Source organism: Chionomys nivalis, chromosome 8 (genome assembly GCF_950005125.1).
Source record: "Chionomys nivalis chromosome 8, mChiNiv1.1, whole genome shotgun sequence".
Classification (NCBI taxonomy): Eukaryota; Metazoa; Chordata; class Mammalia; order Rodentia; family Cricetidae; genus Chionomys; species Chionomys nivalis.
Genome location: NC_080093.1, coordinates 65,858,147 through 65,872,407, shown reverse-complemented (window position 1 = coordinate 65,872,407; position 14,261 = coordinate 65,858,147). Strand labels below are relative to the sequence as shown.

Genomic DNA, 14,261 nt, shown 5'->3' with positions numbered 1-14,261 from the left:
CTGCCTACATCCTCCTTTCCTTCTTCTTGTGCTTCTTTATCCTCTCAATTTTTCCATCGCTTTGATTCTCTCTGCCTGCCTGCCCCACTGATCCTCTCCTGCCAAGTTATTGGCCACATTCAGCTCTTTATTAAACTAATCACGTGTTTTGTACAGGTCATGTGACATAGATTCACAGAAGTAAACAAATGTAACGTAAAAAGACAACACATCTTCCTATCATCAAAGCAAATTTTCCACACCACAAACAAATGAAACTCATCTCAACATAATATTCTACAGTATTGAGTCAGGGCTTTCATAATCCTCTCGGTTATCCAGGGCTCCAGCATTCATGTGAGACAGATAATTCACGGAAGGACAGCATCAGGCCCCAGACTTGAGAAAGCAACAGGGTCAGCATGCACATCCTCCAGCAAGGTGTAACCTAGTCCTGGTTTGCAGAGATGTAACCAGTTTCTGTATGACTTTGCTGTGTTCAGAGGGCAAAGCAGTACAGCGCTAGAAGGAGCACAAACTCACATCTTTCCTGCCGGTGTTTCCCCGCATCCTTTCTCAGAAGCACTGCAGAGAGAATCTTTTGGGAAAACTTCAGTACTTTTTAACTCTTCCTGCTGTACTAATATCAGGCTTCTCCCAGATTCGGGCTCAATAGCCCAATCATGAGCACAGGGGAAGTTACAAATGACTGTTGAGGGTGTGGCTGTGGCAGGGTCATCATACGTCATGTGTCCCCAAGCCACATGGAAAGAAGTAGTGAAGCAGAGGAGAGAGAACCACGAGCATTGCTAGAGTCCTACAGAATCCTAGTCCTGTGACGGCGGAACTTAGGTAGTCATCACTCATTGCTGAAGGTACCCTTGGCTGTCTATCTGCATCACATTGCAGGGCCTTGCTGTTCTGTCCCAGAGGAGGTGATGACTTTCTTACTTGCATTTAGGAAGCTGCAGAAGCCCATGTCCCATCTGGGGCAGTGGAGTATAGGGTAAATCTCCATGAACTACTGCATAGCTCATGGCTCCTTCTGGAAGCCCCTGCCCTTCCATTCCATCCTCTACTAGATTAGTGAAAATGCTGCCTCTGTCCTCCCTGTGATCTTGGTGAAATTCCGGGCACTTTGTGCCTCCCTGTCCTTCTACTGCACAGGTGACCATTCCACATCTAAATCAGGTGGATCTCCGCAACTAGAATTGGAGCGTTCCTGTTCTCCTGGTCACTTTTGGAGTCAGGCTCTTTTTGTTAGCACTATGGCACTGACAAGACACCTACTATTCACTTCATCAGAGTTTTCCTACATATGTTACCTTTGTGATTGTCCTTGGTCTCTGCCCATTCAAGGCTAACAAAGTCTGTGTATGAATTGTGTGAACACATCACTGGGCATATCGAACCCCACTGCTGAATGCTATCGAACATGGAGGACTGGAGGCTTCACCATGGTACTGACTACAAGCCTGCAGGGTGGCAACTCATGGTCCCATGTTATGTCTCCTGTGTCTTTGTGTCTCTGTCCGTTCATGCTAACTTCTCTGTATATTTCTGTTCCTTTATATTCTTTCTGTTTTCAACATTGCTTATCTCTTGGAGACATGTCTATCTGTATAACCCTCGCTGCTGGCCTTCAAGTACAAAATTCTCCAGCCTCAGCCACACAGTACCAGGATTGCAACTTTGAGACACCGTGCTCAGCACATTTTCTGGTTTTCTTTATTCTCCTTATTATAAAGGGTCCTGCAGGTCACTCATTGCACAAAGCGTGGTTGCTACCGTGTAACTCCAACAGCGCCACCTGTAGCCACAGTCTGCTCACTCTTGCTGCTCTGGTTTCTAGAGCCAGTCTGTTTATCCTGTCCTTCACTAGCTTTTTCTACCTGCTCATTCTGATGGCCAGGGACATTGTCCCCCTTAGAAGACCCTTCCTGATTTATACTCAACATACTTAGAAACATGCACACACACACAGACACACAGGCACACACACATACACAAAGGTAACATACACAGAGATATAACCAATCCTTAGAAACTTCCAATGATACAAACATACAGAGAGACACATGCCTGAACCCAGAAACACATGTGTAATCCGTGAAGGAAGCCATGGACACAGAGTACTGATTGGGATATTACTAAATCTGTTTTTCTCTTCGGACCAAGAAAATGAAACCTCAGTGTTAGACTTTGTCTTTAGGGAGCCTATACAGCAGAGATGTAAGAGCTTTCTGTTCAGGGTGGACTTGACCTCAGGTGTTCCTGGTTGATCAATGAATGTATAAGAGTCAGCGCTATTGCTCCCCAGTTAGGTTTTCCCCGGGATTCCTGTGGGTGAAAAACACAATCTGAATTTTCTTTATTCCCTTACAGCTTCTCAATCAAGCTCTCCAACACCTGGTAAGGACTTTGAAAATATGAACTGTATCAGTTTAGAGTTTCCTTATGTCATAATAAACACCACCTCACTAAATGTTATCTAACGAGACAAGGAAGCATTAAATCATCTGTGTGTGATCTGGACATGTAATGACAACAGAAGCTTCTGCCAGCTGGAGCATAAAGGGTCAGGTGGTAACACAGGTGCTGTCTTCAATTCGATGTTGCTTGTGCCTCAGATTTCAGTGTCTGTGAGAATATAATAGATTATCTGATTGCATGGCCTGGGATTCACATCCTTCTCTCAAGGGATTCTGACTTGGAGACCCAGAGTGGCTCCGGGGTCTGTGCTTTGTCGTCCTCCACACTTACGGAAAACTCCTGCCTGGCCCAACGTTAATAAGGCCTTAATTTTAGCACTATTATAGGGCCATTTGTTTGTTAAGATGTAACAAAGCAAGAAGAATCTATTTATATTTTTCATTTACTTAGTTTATTTAAGCTCATAAATTGCCTTGTGTAGGCAAGGCAAGGCTACCTACCCTTAGACTCCTTATCCTATACCTCAGTTCTATAGTTCTGGGATTCCAGGAGTTTGTCTTTCTGCCCAGCTCTTGTTTATTATACCTGAAATGATATATACCCAACCTTCAGCCCACCTGGTTTTATTTCCTTTTTTGCAAGAAAAAATTATTTTGATCAAGACCTTGTGCAGTAGACATAGCCAGACCTGAAACTACAGATTTTCTCACCCTCAGCAGGAGTGTACAGTGCAGTTGAAGTTAATTTTGTATCCTTTATGAGTCCATTTCTAAACAGTGGATCCTTTTCTAATCTGCTTTTGGTCTTTCTTTAGATTTTCCATACCAAGATCCAACAGTGAATGGTAAGGCCTTTTCTTTGCTCTTAGTCTCTGGCTTTAGTCTTCTGCTTGAGTTGAGGTCCTGTTTGCCTTCTGTTGCTGTGATAAAACACTGGCTATAAGCAACTAGGAGGGGAAAGGGTTTGTTTGGCTCACAGGTTAGAGTTCATCATCTAGTGTAGACAAGGTGGGAACCCAAGGCAGAAACTGATGTAGAGGCGATGGAGGAGCCCTGCTTGCTGGATTCCTAGCTCATGCGTAGCTAGCAATATTATACAGCACAGACTCACCTGCCCAGGTCAGTGTGCTGGCATTCCCCCATCAATTATCTGACGAGAGAAATTCCCACAGATATGGCCTTCTGCAGAAGTGATTTAGATAAGGCCAGCAGTTGAGACTCCTCCAAGTGCCTCAGCTGTGGCAGGGTGACAGTGGAGCTAGCTAGGACAGGTGGTCAGCCCTGCGGCTGCTCCTGATGCTGCCTGGTGGGATCCAAGTGCAGCTTTGGGCACAGAATCAGGGATGGAGTGGAGATGAGAGGTGTGGGTGTCAAGCTGCTGGGCAAACTCCACCAATCCCTGTCCTTCACCTTCCTTCTTCTCTCTGCCCTTCAGTCACTTGATGGGTGAAATTAGCTTGAGCCTAGTGTCAGAAAAGCTAGCTGGAAACACTCACCTGTTCTTTTTTTGTGCAATATGGGCCGTTCTTGCAAATAGCACAATCAAAGCTAGATAACTTGATATACACCCCAACACTAATAGTTTTCATGTATGAAATAAATGCATTGAAACGTAAAGAGGAAACTATGCAGTGGGTGCAGTCATTTATAGCACACACTGTATGTTTAGTTTTTTTTCTGTTTTGTCTTTTTGAGATAGAGTATTTTTGTGTAACTCTGGATGTCCTGAAATTTGTATTTGTTCTGTAGACCAGGCTGGCCTTGAATGCACAGAGATACCCCAGTCTCTGCCTCCCAAGTTCTGGGATTTAAGGCCACTGCTCAGCATAGATTTAATCACCCAGATTGGGCAGTTTATAACCACCTATAACTCCAACACAAGTGTCTCTGACACCCTCTTCTGGCCTCTATGGACACCTGTACTGATGTGCACACACCCACCCACAGGCACTTGTCCGTGCACATAATTAAAAATAAAACAAATCTTTCACAATTAAAAATACTGCCCATAATCTATGCTCAACTAATACAGGTAATACGTGCTATTATCATGAAACCATAATATTTTGAGGTATGTACCATTAATCCCATTTTGCAAATTGGAAAATTAAGGCATAGTTAGATAATTTGTCAATATTTGCATGTCTAAGATTCTGTGGCTGAAAATGGAAAGTTGTATAGTGGTGTTTCATTTGGATTTTAATAAACAAAGTTTTCCTGAACACCAGAGAGTAGAGCAGCCACACTGGCCATCCTTACAGACCAGGCAGTGGTGACACACACCTTTAATCTCAGTAGCCTCCCTAGCTTGCCATAGAAACTGGGCAGTAGTGGTGCACACCCTTAATCATAGCACTAGAGCGGATGGGAGGAGACAGCTCTCAGCTCAGTCTCATTCTGAGGTTTTCCTGGAGGCAGAATCACGTTTTCAGACTGAGGGCAGTAATGATGTGGCAGCTGCTAATCTTGGGCCCATGGATGTGCGTTCATTCTACCATGACTGGTGGTCAGAGAGTTTGAGCTTGTTTTGCTCTTCCAAAGAAGTTGACAACAGCTGCCTACAAAATGGAGAGGTCTTGACCTAGGGTGTGGTCAATTAGTATTTTGCGTATAGATGTGTATTCACTCCATCTGGACCAAAGGGAAGAGATGCTCTGTCTATTCCTCGTATGTGAAAAACAAATCCAAGAAAAGAGTAGCCAATATGTCCTCTTTATTGGGTATTAAATGACAAGCAATAAACACTCCACCAGATGACAAATTCTCCAAGGTTCAACCAAGCAAATCCCCAAACAAGGTATCTCATTGGTTGTATGATGCTGATCCCCATTCAAATACCAAGACATCCTTCAATCTACAAAGAAGTCACCCAGGAAACCAGTCCATTGTGTGTCCCCAAGAGAATTTGCTAGTTTAACCATCAATAGGCAGCTGTTCTGTGGCCCTTGGAACTGTGTACAGGTCACGACAAACATAGTGTCACTGTGGTGACCCAGACCCCATCTGAGAATAGTGTTGAAGAAGCAGGCTCCTCCAAGCAGCCACTTTGTGAGCAGGTTTCCTCTGCCATTCTGTAATAATCTCTGGAAGTCCCCTCTCTTTTTGGTTGGGTCCACTTTCTCAGGAAGATTTTAGTGATGGCTAATGTTTATAGTGAGATGTTGTGTTTGAACTACAGAAATAGCCAGATAACTTTTTGAATTCAGATTTCATCTGGCTGTTTCGTATCTTGTGCTTAGGGTGGGGTTGCTAGTGACCTGGGTGCTATTTGGGATGGCGTAGATGCAGAGGAGTTGAATGAGGGTGAGGGACAAAAGATGCTCATGGTGACATCTCAGCGGCAAAGTGACAGAAAGATCAGTATCAGATTTCACAAGGAGAAATGTCAGCGTATCAGTGAGAGAAGGCCTTCAACATGGGAGATGTCAGCTCCAGCTTCTGAGATTCAAGTGAGGGTCAACACTAAGTGATTTCTTTCTTTTTTATTCTGCAGATGTTATCTATGAGACTACAAGCGTGACCACAGAAGGTAACATTTTTTACTGGGTATCTCTTTGGCCTTGTTGTCTCTATAACCCATAGGCTCACCTCTGATCCAGTAGATAGACTGAAGGAAGGGGATGTGGGTCTTAAGCTCCCAGGGGAAATTTCTCAATCAGGTTTCAAGTTTACAAAGCATTTATGTCATGGATTAAGTCCCTGAATTGCAGTCGGGATCCTCTTGAAGGGGAATCTGCAAGGGGCTCCAAGGTGTTCTTGTTTCTAGGGTCTGTTGATGATCCTTAGAGCCCTAGGCCCCCATATTCCACACCCTACTTTGGTCAGCCTAGGGAGCTGAGTTTGGCCTTGGTGCCTGGAGAGGAAGACAAAGTCATCTTAACCTCCACCCTTGTCATATCCTTCCCTCTGGGTCATAAGAAGCTCCCTGGGAAGTCCTGATGCTCCACCCTTGACATCACAGGTGCTGTTTTCCTCTCTGACGTCCTCCAGTGAGAGATGTTGGTGGCACATCAGAACAGATTAGAGTCTGTCAGCCTGCGCTTTGGGAAGGAAAATCACTTCCTTCCTCCAGGGGTCTTTTGATCCCAGCTTTGTGATCCTTCCCCGTGGGGTACATGTTCATGTCCTGAGACCTAGCACATCTTTCTTCCATCTGAAGAAGGATAGATTAGGATGTATGAAGATGGACAGAAAATTCTATCAGAGGTCATGAAGCCAATCTGAGACACAATGTCGTCCTTTTATTCTAACGATGAAGCCTCGCCATGTGTTATGTCCAAGGTCGCCGATGGAGTAGGTCAGAGGCGTGTACTTTGTTCTTAGCTAAAGTCTCTATGTCATGACACTGCTGGTCTTTGACTATGGAGTAGCTTTACTTCATGGGAAAACGATCATTTGCAAACCGTTTCACTTGTTTAAATCCTGTCTCTGGCTCCCCATCAAAGCATCCCAAGTTCAAGTTCCCCATTGGGCTTTGGTAATGGTGTGCGCCTGTGCCCAGTTCTTTCGGGTCCTGGGTTAGTCTATGTTCATGAGTAAAAAGCAGTGCAGTCCTGTGCTTCAAGTCCAGCATGGGCCGGGCTGTCCTGGGAGGCCTGAGGAGTCCAGTGTAATAACAGGACCTGCCACTTACCCCTGACTCACTGGACAGACACTGTCAACACATCCTGACCTATATCTCACCTTTGGTGTGATCAGACTGTGGGCTCTTATGACCCCATGGGTAGCCTCTTCCTGACCGCTTAGCTCTCACCGCTCTGAGGCAGCAGATGAGTACATGTCAGTGTCTGGTCTGCTCTGTGTCATGAACCCAGGGCCAGGCTAGGCACCTTCTGTTCAAGGTCTCTGACATGGCTTCTTTTTCTCACAGCTGAGACACCGCCATACTCGACTATTGCTGGTGAGTCCCGCTCTCCCTCAGTGCTTGTGTTTCCCACTGTCCCTGTTCTGCTCACCATTTCAGAAACAGCTACAGTGTGGGTGGGACTCCTCAGCATTCTGTCTCCCCCAGATCCTCCAGCATTCTCCATAAAGTAGCGTGGTAATTTCTGGTGAGCCAAAAGCTACCCTCTGATTGTCCCAGTGGCATAGCTAAGTTATAGCACTTACTCCATTATGCTAAGCTCCATTATCCTGGGGAAATCATTTGCTACCATCAGTTGGAGGGACACAAGCGAACATGTCCAAGCCATTACATGCTCTCAGGGAAAGGACTTTCTGTTTCTCAGCCCAGTGCTTCTGTGTCCCATGTTTTCGACTTGACCCAACTTTGATGCTCAGCCCTTCCTTCTAATTCAGCTTTGTTTTCCTCTCTAGATTGGTTTACTGAAACTCCTCCCAATGGTAAGTGTGTGTGTGTGTGTGTATGTGTGTGTGTAAGTGTGTGTGTGTGTATGTGTGTGTCAGGGAGACCAAAGAATAGCTTTAAACCCTTCAACCAAGAGGTTGGAGAGAGACAGGGATTCTGGCATCTGTGGTGGAGCACAACTCAGAAGCCCAGGAGAAAGAAGGGAATTAGGAAGAGGGCATATCTTTCCCGTGTGCCTCCCCAGTGATCCACTCTATCCCCCAAATCCATCTCCTACTTAGTCCATCGCTGAATCAATGACCAGATTTAGTAAGAGCCCTCCTGGGGCTTGGGGTTGGACTCATGTGGTCGGATTCATCAATAGGTCTCCAGGTCTTTAGCATGTGCCCATTGGTGGACAATTCCTATTCCGTTCAGAACATCTTAGCATTGCAAGAAGACTGGGGCCTTGGACTCTGTGATTCAGAACAGGTAGAAATAGGTATAGAATCCACCATGCTTCCTCCAGATTTCTCTGTTCTCCAGAGAAATTGAAGCCCATATCAGCAAATACGTACATATCTGAAATAAGCCCTGGATAGGTGTTAATTATTCATGGTCATCTCTTTATGTGCAGGGTACAGAAATTCTGCACAACTGGTCCAAGAGATCTCATACTGACCATTATCTGCCCACTAGAGAGATATAAGTATAGGGAGACACCTCACAGTGGCTTTGATGGAGCTTCCCCAAGACTACCATTCCTGTCCCCCATCCACTGACCAACCTGCACCTACCTCCACAAAGAAAGACACGTAGGAGGGTGTCCTCCATATCTTCAGGGTTGGCCAGATTTATGTTACCTCTTGTTGTGTTCCTCTGTTGGATATTGTGTTAAACATTCCTCCTCTTGCCAGGTAGCCGTGTGCTGTGATTTGGGGGTTCATCAGCATTTCCACTCTTTCCTTACAGTAAACTATACCTGTGGAGGTTTCCTGACCAGGCACTATGGTACCATTTCTAGTCCATTCTATCCTGGGAATTATCCTAATAATGCCAGATGTGTGTGGAACATTTTGGTCCCAACCAACAACTACGTGTCTCTAAACTTCATGGATGTGCAGTAAGTGTGGGTACAGAGCAGACAGAGAGAGTGTGGGGTGCCTGTGTATTCATGGGAGTGATAGTCAAGGTGGCTTTTAAAAAGGGGGGTTCACTTTTGACTTGGCATGAGAGTAGCCATGGAGGCTTTAACGGGTGTAAAAGTACAAGAAGTTGAAGCTACTCTGGTTAAAGTACCAGTGTTGTTCTTAATTTGCTGCATGGCCATGGGATGCCACTCTTCTAAGTCCCAGTCCGAAGAAGGGACTAGAACACCTACTTTTCTCATGTCACCAAAGAATGTAGAAATACTTGGAAGTGTTACTCTTTGGAAGGGCCAGTTCGGGGATTAGGTAATGCCATTCTTGGGGATACAACGGGACAGTGCTGCTAATGAGGCCACCTGTTGAGTGCAAAGATGTCCTCACAGCTCTCTCTCTCGTTTCATGAGGCCCCAGGGGGAAGGCGCAAGTGCACTTCCAATGAGGTGTGTGTGTGGGTCCCAATACTTACGGAGAGAGCTGTGTTTCCAGGTCCTCTCTGGGTGCTGTCTGTAGTAGCCTTGGATGTCTCTGCTCTGGTATCATATAAGCATTGTATCAGTGTCTCTGCTAGACCAATATAAAGGCTGCCCCTGAAGCCCACCAGGGCCTACGTACAAAGGCACCCTTAATATCCTCTGCTTCATCTTGGCGACACCACAACCCATTTTCAGTGGTCACAGAATGCAGCGTTCCTTACTGTAGACGAGAAGCTTGAAAGTTAGAGAGGTCCAATGATTTATATTGTGATTTTTGTGTTTTGTTTTATATGATTTATGATTTTCTGTGTTTGAGTGATTTATCTGTATGTATGTCTGTGAACTGCATGCTTGCCTGGTGTCCACAGATGTCAGAGGAAGGTGTTTAGTCCGTTGTATATGGAATGATAGGTGATTATGAACTCCTTTGTATGTGCTGGGAATCAAACCCTGGTCCTTTGCAAGAGAACTTAACAATGAATTCAACCACTGAGCTATTTATCCAGGTCCTGCTATTTTTTCCAATTCTTCTATTTATCAGAGATTGTGTCATCCTGAAGATAATTGGTTATACCTTGAAGCAACAAATTATATTTTTGTCAGGTGACCATTCTTTGTCTGTATAAAAGACTTTAATGAAGACGTATTATAGATTACTTCTGACCTCCAAAGGCAGATTGCAGACCAGGCATGGCAGTCTTGGGAAGATAGATGAATTCTCTTTAGGATTTCAGGAAACCATCTACTCTTTCAGATGATATATTTTGTCACTGTTCTCAGCACAGTGAGTCCCCACATCACATTCCAGACACAGAGTAGCTAACCATCTATTCTGTCTTCTTAGGCTGGAAGGAGGCTGCAGCTTTGACTACATCCTGCTTTTTGATGGCCCTGAATATAATTCTTCTCTCATTGCTCGCGTTTGTGATGGAACCCATGGAACTTTCACCTCCACACAGAACTTCATGTCTGTAGTCTTCATCACTGATGTCAGTGTCACCAGGACAGGGTTCCAGGCTAACTACATCGCTGTCTATGTCCCTTCCACCAGTGAGTTTCCTTGTGAGATTGAATGTCCATTTGGGTTTGGTGGTGCCTTCTGGTCCTCAGCTTTCCTGAGTTTGTGACATAAGCAATAACATGGCCTCCCTGGGTCGTCTGCTTGCTTCCTATGGAGAGGGACTGTGTGCAGCGGGTCTTGGGGCTCTGACTGACAGAAATATGGTTGACGGCCAGCACTGGCTGATGGGAGGAACGCTGGCTTCAGTGTCATCATAAGAAAATAGAAAGGTCTTAGGCGATTTTTCAACAGATAGTTCAAAGTGAGTGTCAGGAGTGGGGTGACAGCAGGCTTGGAGCTTTGTGAACCTCACCAAGTGGGGGATACTGCCCGTGTTTTGAAACCTAGCACATCTGTCTTCTGTCTGAAGAAGGATAGACTGGGACATATGAAGTTGGACAGAACTTAATCTGTGTCACTAAGCAGTCTTTCCTGGTGCTCTTAGGATCTATCCTGGAGAGAGCTTTGTCTTGTCCATGAATTGTGTGCTGGGGACAACTGATTTAGGAGAGATTTAAAGCTGTTAGTGGGGTCTGGGCCAACTTGCTATCCCTGTGATGGGCACCCACACGCGTGGTCGAGGGCATTCCTGGCTCTCTATGTGTTCTTTTCTCCCAGCCACAGTGACTCCCTGGTCCCTGCACTCCATGTCCAGCTACAGTGAGTTTCAGCCTTGATGCCCACTTCCTCACTCTAATCCAGTTTTGTTTTCCTCTCTAGCTTGGTGGACCACAACAACTCCTTACTATGGTACGTATTTTAGATTAAGCTAAAGCACTAGCCTCCCCAGTGCTCTAACCAACAGGCTGGAGAGAGGGGTGAACATTCTGGGCCTTGCTTGAAATCTGAGGTGGAGCAAAGATAGATAAGAGAGAGAGAGAGAGAGAGGGAGAGAGAGACAGAGACAGAGACAGAGACAGAGAGAATATGATGTAGAGGGAGAGACACTAGGGCTAAGGACTTTCTAGGGCACACCTCCAGTTACCTGCTGTATTCAACCTGACCCATTACCCAATTACTGGGTCAAGTGATTAATCTGTAAATCTGTTCAATGCACTCAGCATCCAATCACAGGACTGAATTCAAGAGTTGGTCTCCAAGTCTTCAGTAATGAGCTTGTTGGTGGGCATTTCCCATCGAAACCATAATGCTATCTCTGCAAGAAGGTTGCAGCCCTGGACTCCATGATCAGGATAGGTAGACATAGCTGTAGAGCCATGATCCTTGCTCTAGATGTCTCCATTCATCAGAGAGGTCCAGACCCTCACCAGCAAATCCAAACATCCTTGGAAAAAACCCCGAGATGGGGGCTAAGAACCCCTTTGCATCCAGAGTCCATGAACCTGGGCACAGGTCCAAGTGGCCTATTCCCCACCATTGTCTGCCAGTCAGGGAAAGCAAGGGTTTACTAGCTTAACCAGTGGACTTCAGTTTCAATGGGAGACCTTGCCTCAAAACACACCCAACTACCAATGAATATTACATCACACACACACAGACACACGCACACACACACACACACACACGAACAGGCCCCTAGGCTTCAGTGCATGTGCCAGGGCTAGGCTGACTGTGATTGGGGCTCCTCACTTGGATACTGTGTCAAACATTTCTTCTCCTGCCAGACAGCCGTGTGCTATGTTCTGGGGTCATCAGCATTTCCACTCTTTCCTTCCAGTCAACTATACCTGTGAAGGTTTCCTGACCCAACCCTTCGGGAACTTTTCCAGTCCATTCCACCCCAGGAACCTTAACAATGCCAGATATGTGTGGAACGCTGAGGTCCCAAACAACTACCGTGTGGCTCTGGTCTTCAGAGAGGGATAGAGTCTGTGTTTGTGAATATAAAGCCCTCCAGGCCTGTGCCTCGAGTCTAGTGTGGGTGGGGCTGTCCTGTGAAGCCCGAGTGGTCCACTATAAGAACTGGACTTGTCTCCTTACCCCTGACTTTGTTGAGCTAAAAGCTACACCCCTCGCTTGTCTTAGTGACATACCTAAACCCTTAATCCACTTTGCTAGGCTTCCCTGTTTTGAGAATGTCATTTGCTTTGGAATTCTTTTCCTATGCTATTTGTCTAGAAAGTGCTACATTTTGCAAGTGTCAAATGGCATGGGATAGCAGAGGCTCTCCCCATCATATGCCTCAGGTATAAATGGCTTGATTCTTTAAGAAGCAGTTGTCATTCAGGAGAAAGTTATAGTTGCCGTGGGTCCAGGGCCACCTCACCCTCTTTTTGATGGACACATGAGGGCATGGAAAGAGCTCTTTTCTCTGTCACAGCACTTCTGTGTGTAATGTTTTCTGCTTGGCCAAACTTTGTTGCACAGGCCTTCCTTCTAATCCAGCTTTGTTTTCCTCTCTAGATTGGTGGGATACAACAAGTCCTTCCTACGGTAAGTCTGAGATGAGATCGAAGCAGAGCTTTAAGCTCTTCAGCCAAGAGGTTGGAGAGAAGCAGTAATTCTGGGATCTTCTTGAAGTCTGTGGTGGAGCACAGCTCAGGAAGGATAGGAGAAAGAAAATAATTAGGAAGAGGGTACATCTTTCCTGGGACATCCCCAGTGATCCACTATGTTCCCAAAGTTCATCTCCTGTCTAATCCATCTCAGAATCAGTTAAGGGATTTGGCGAGAGCCCTCAGGATCTTATCATGGGGCTGGACCATGAGCGGGACCTCAGGTCTTTAATAAGTATCCATTAGTTTACACTTCCTCTTCCACTCAAAGCACCACAGGACTGCAGGAAGATTCGGACCCTAGACTGTGTCAGCCAGCACAGGTAGAAATAGGAGCAGTGTTTCCTCTAGAATTTCTCTATTCTCCAGAGAGATGGAAGCCCATGCCAGCAAACACATAGGCTCCACAAATAAACCCTGGGATAGGTATTAATTATGCCCGAAGATCTCTTTATGTCCAGGCTGCAGAAACTCTGCACCACTGGTCCAAGGGATATGGTACCCACCATCATCTGCCAGTGGTGAAATCAGAAGCTCAAGGGAACCTTTCTCCATGAGTACAGGGAATGTCTGAGGCTATTTCCATGTTCCTTACTTAATGCCTTTTTTGTTTCTCAGTAAACGAGTCTTCGCTGGTGCTGAGACTGGTAAACGGAGCGAACCGCTGTCAGGGCCGAGTGGAGATCCTGTATGAAGGCTCCTGGGGCACCGTGTGTGATGATTTCTGGGACATCAATGATGCCACTGTGGTATGCAGACAGCTTGGCTGTGGCCCGGCTCTGTCTGCCCCAGGAAGCTCTCAGTTTGGTCAGGGCTCAGGGTCTATACTTCTAGATGATGTGTCCTGCTCAGGGTATGAGTCTCACCTGTGGCGCTGCCCTCACCCTGGTTGGCGTGTGCATAACTGCGGACATTCTGAAGATGCAGGAGTCATCTGCTCATGTGAGTTGGGAGAACCTCTGCTGTCTTTTTCCTGGAGGAAAGTCCTTATGTTTGGGTCTTACTGTTCAATGAATTGGCTTTTCCCACTTGTTGAAGCTGCCTTAATTCTTCACTGGGAGTCATTTTTACCTCTTTAAATAAGGCTTGCTGTGGAAATGGTCACTGGTGACCCAAACCTAAGGGACATCAGTCATTTTAACACATCACTGGGTAGAAGAATCAAGGAGAAACTCGCTGGCTTCACTGTTTCTTCTCTCATGGTTGAGTTCAGTGGGGAGAGAAGGAGATGCTGTCTAGAGAGTGAGGAAGATCCTATGTCATTGAGCATCCTCCAGTTCAAAGTGTTCTCTGTCCACACCCATTCACAAGGCTTTCTGAATGAGTGTTTGTTTATGCTCAGGTATTTTTAGGATAAGAGAGGGGTATCTGTGTACATGATGACAATTCCTTATATTTCTCTGGACCCCACACCCACCACCTGCTA

The 14,261-nt window shown here is 45.8% G+C and overlaps 1 protein-coding gene across 1 annotated transcript in view; it reads left to right on the top strand.

The window, feature by feature from the left end:
• Positions 1-14,261, top strand: part of Dmbt1 (deleted in malignant brain tumors 1) — a 66,582-nt gene that overhangs the window by 40,045 nt on the left and 12,276 nt on the right. Inside the window, 6 exon segments of the mRNA XM_057778726.1 lie at positions 2,365-2,391; positions 7,282-7,391; positions 8,616-8,821; positions 10,164-10,403; positions 12,005-12,177; positions 13,454-13,777. Of these exon segments, the coding sequence (XP_057634709.1) occupies positions 2,365-2,391; positions 7,282-7,391; positions 8,616-8,821; positions 10,164-10,403; positions 12,005-12,177; positions 13,454-13,777 (1,080 nt within the window).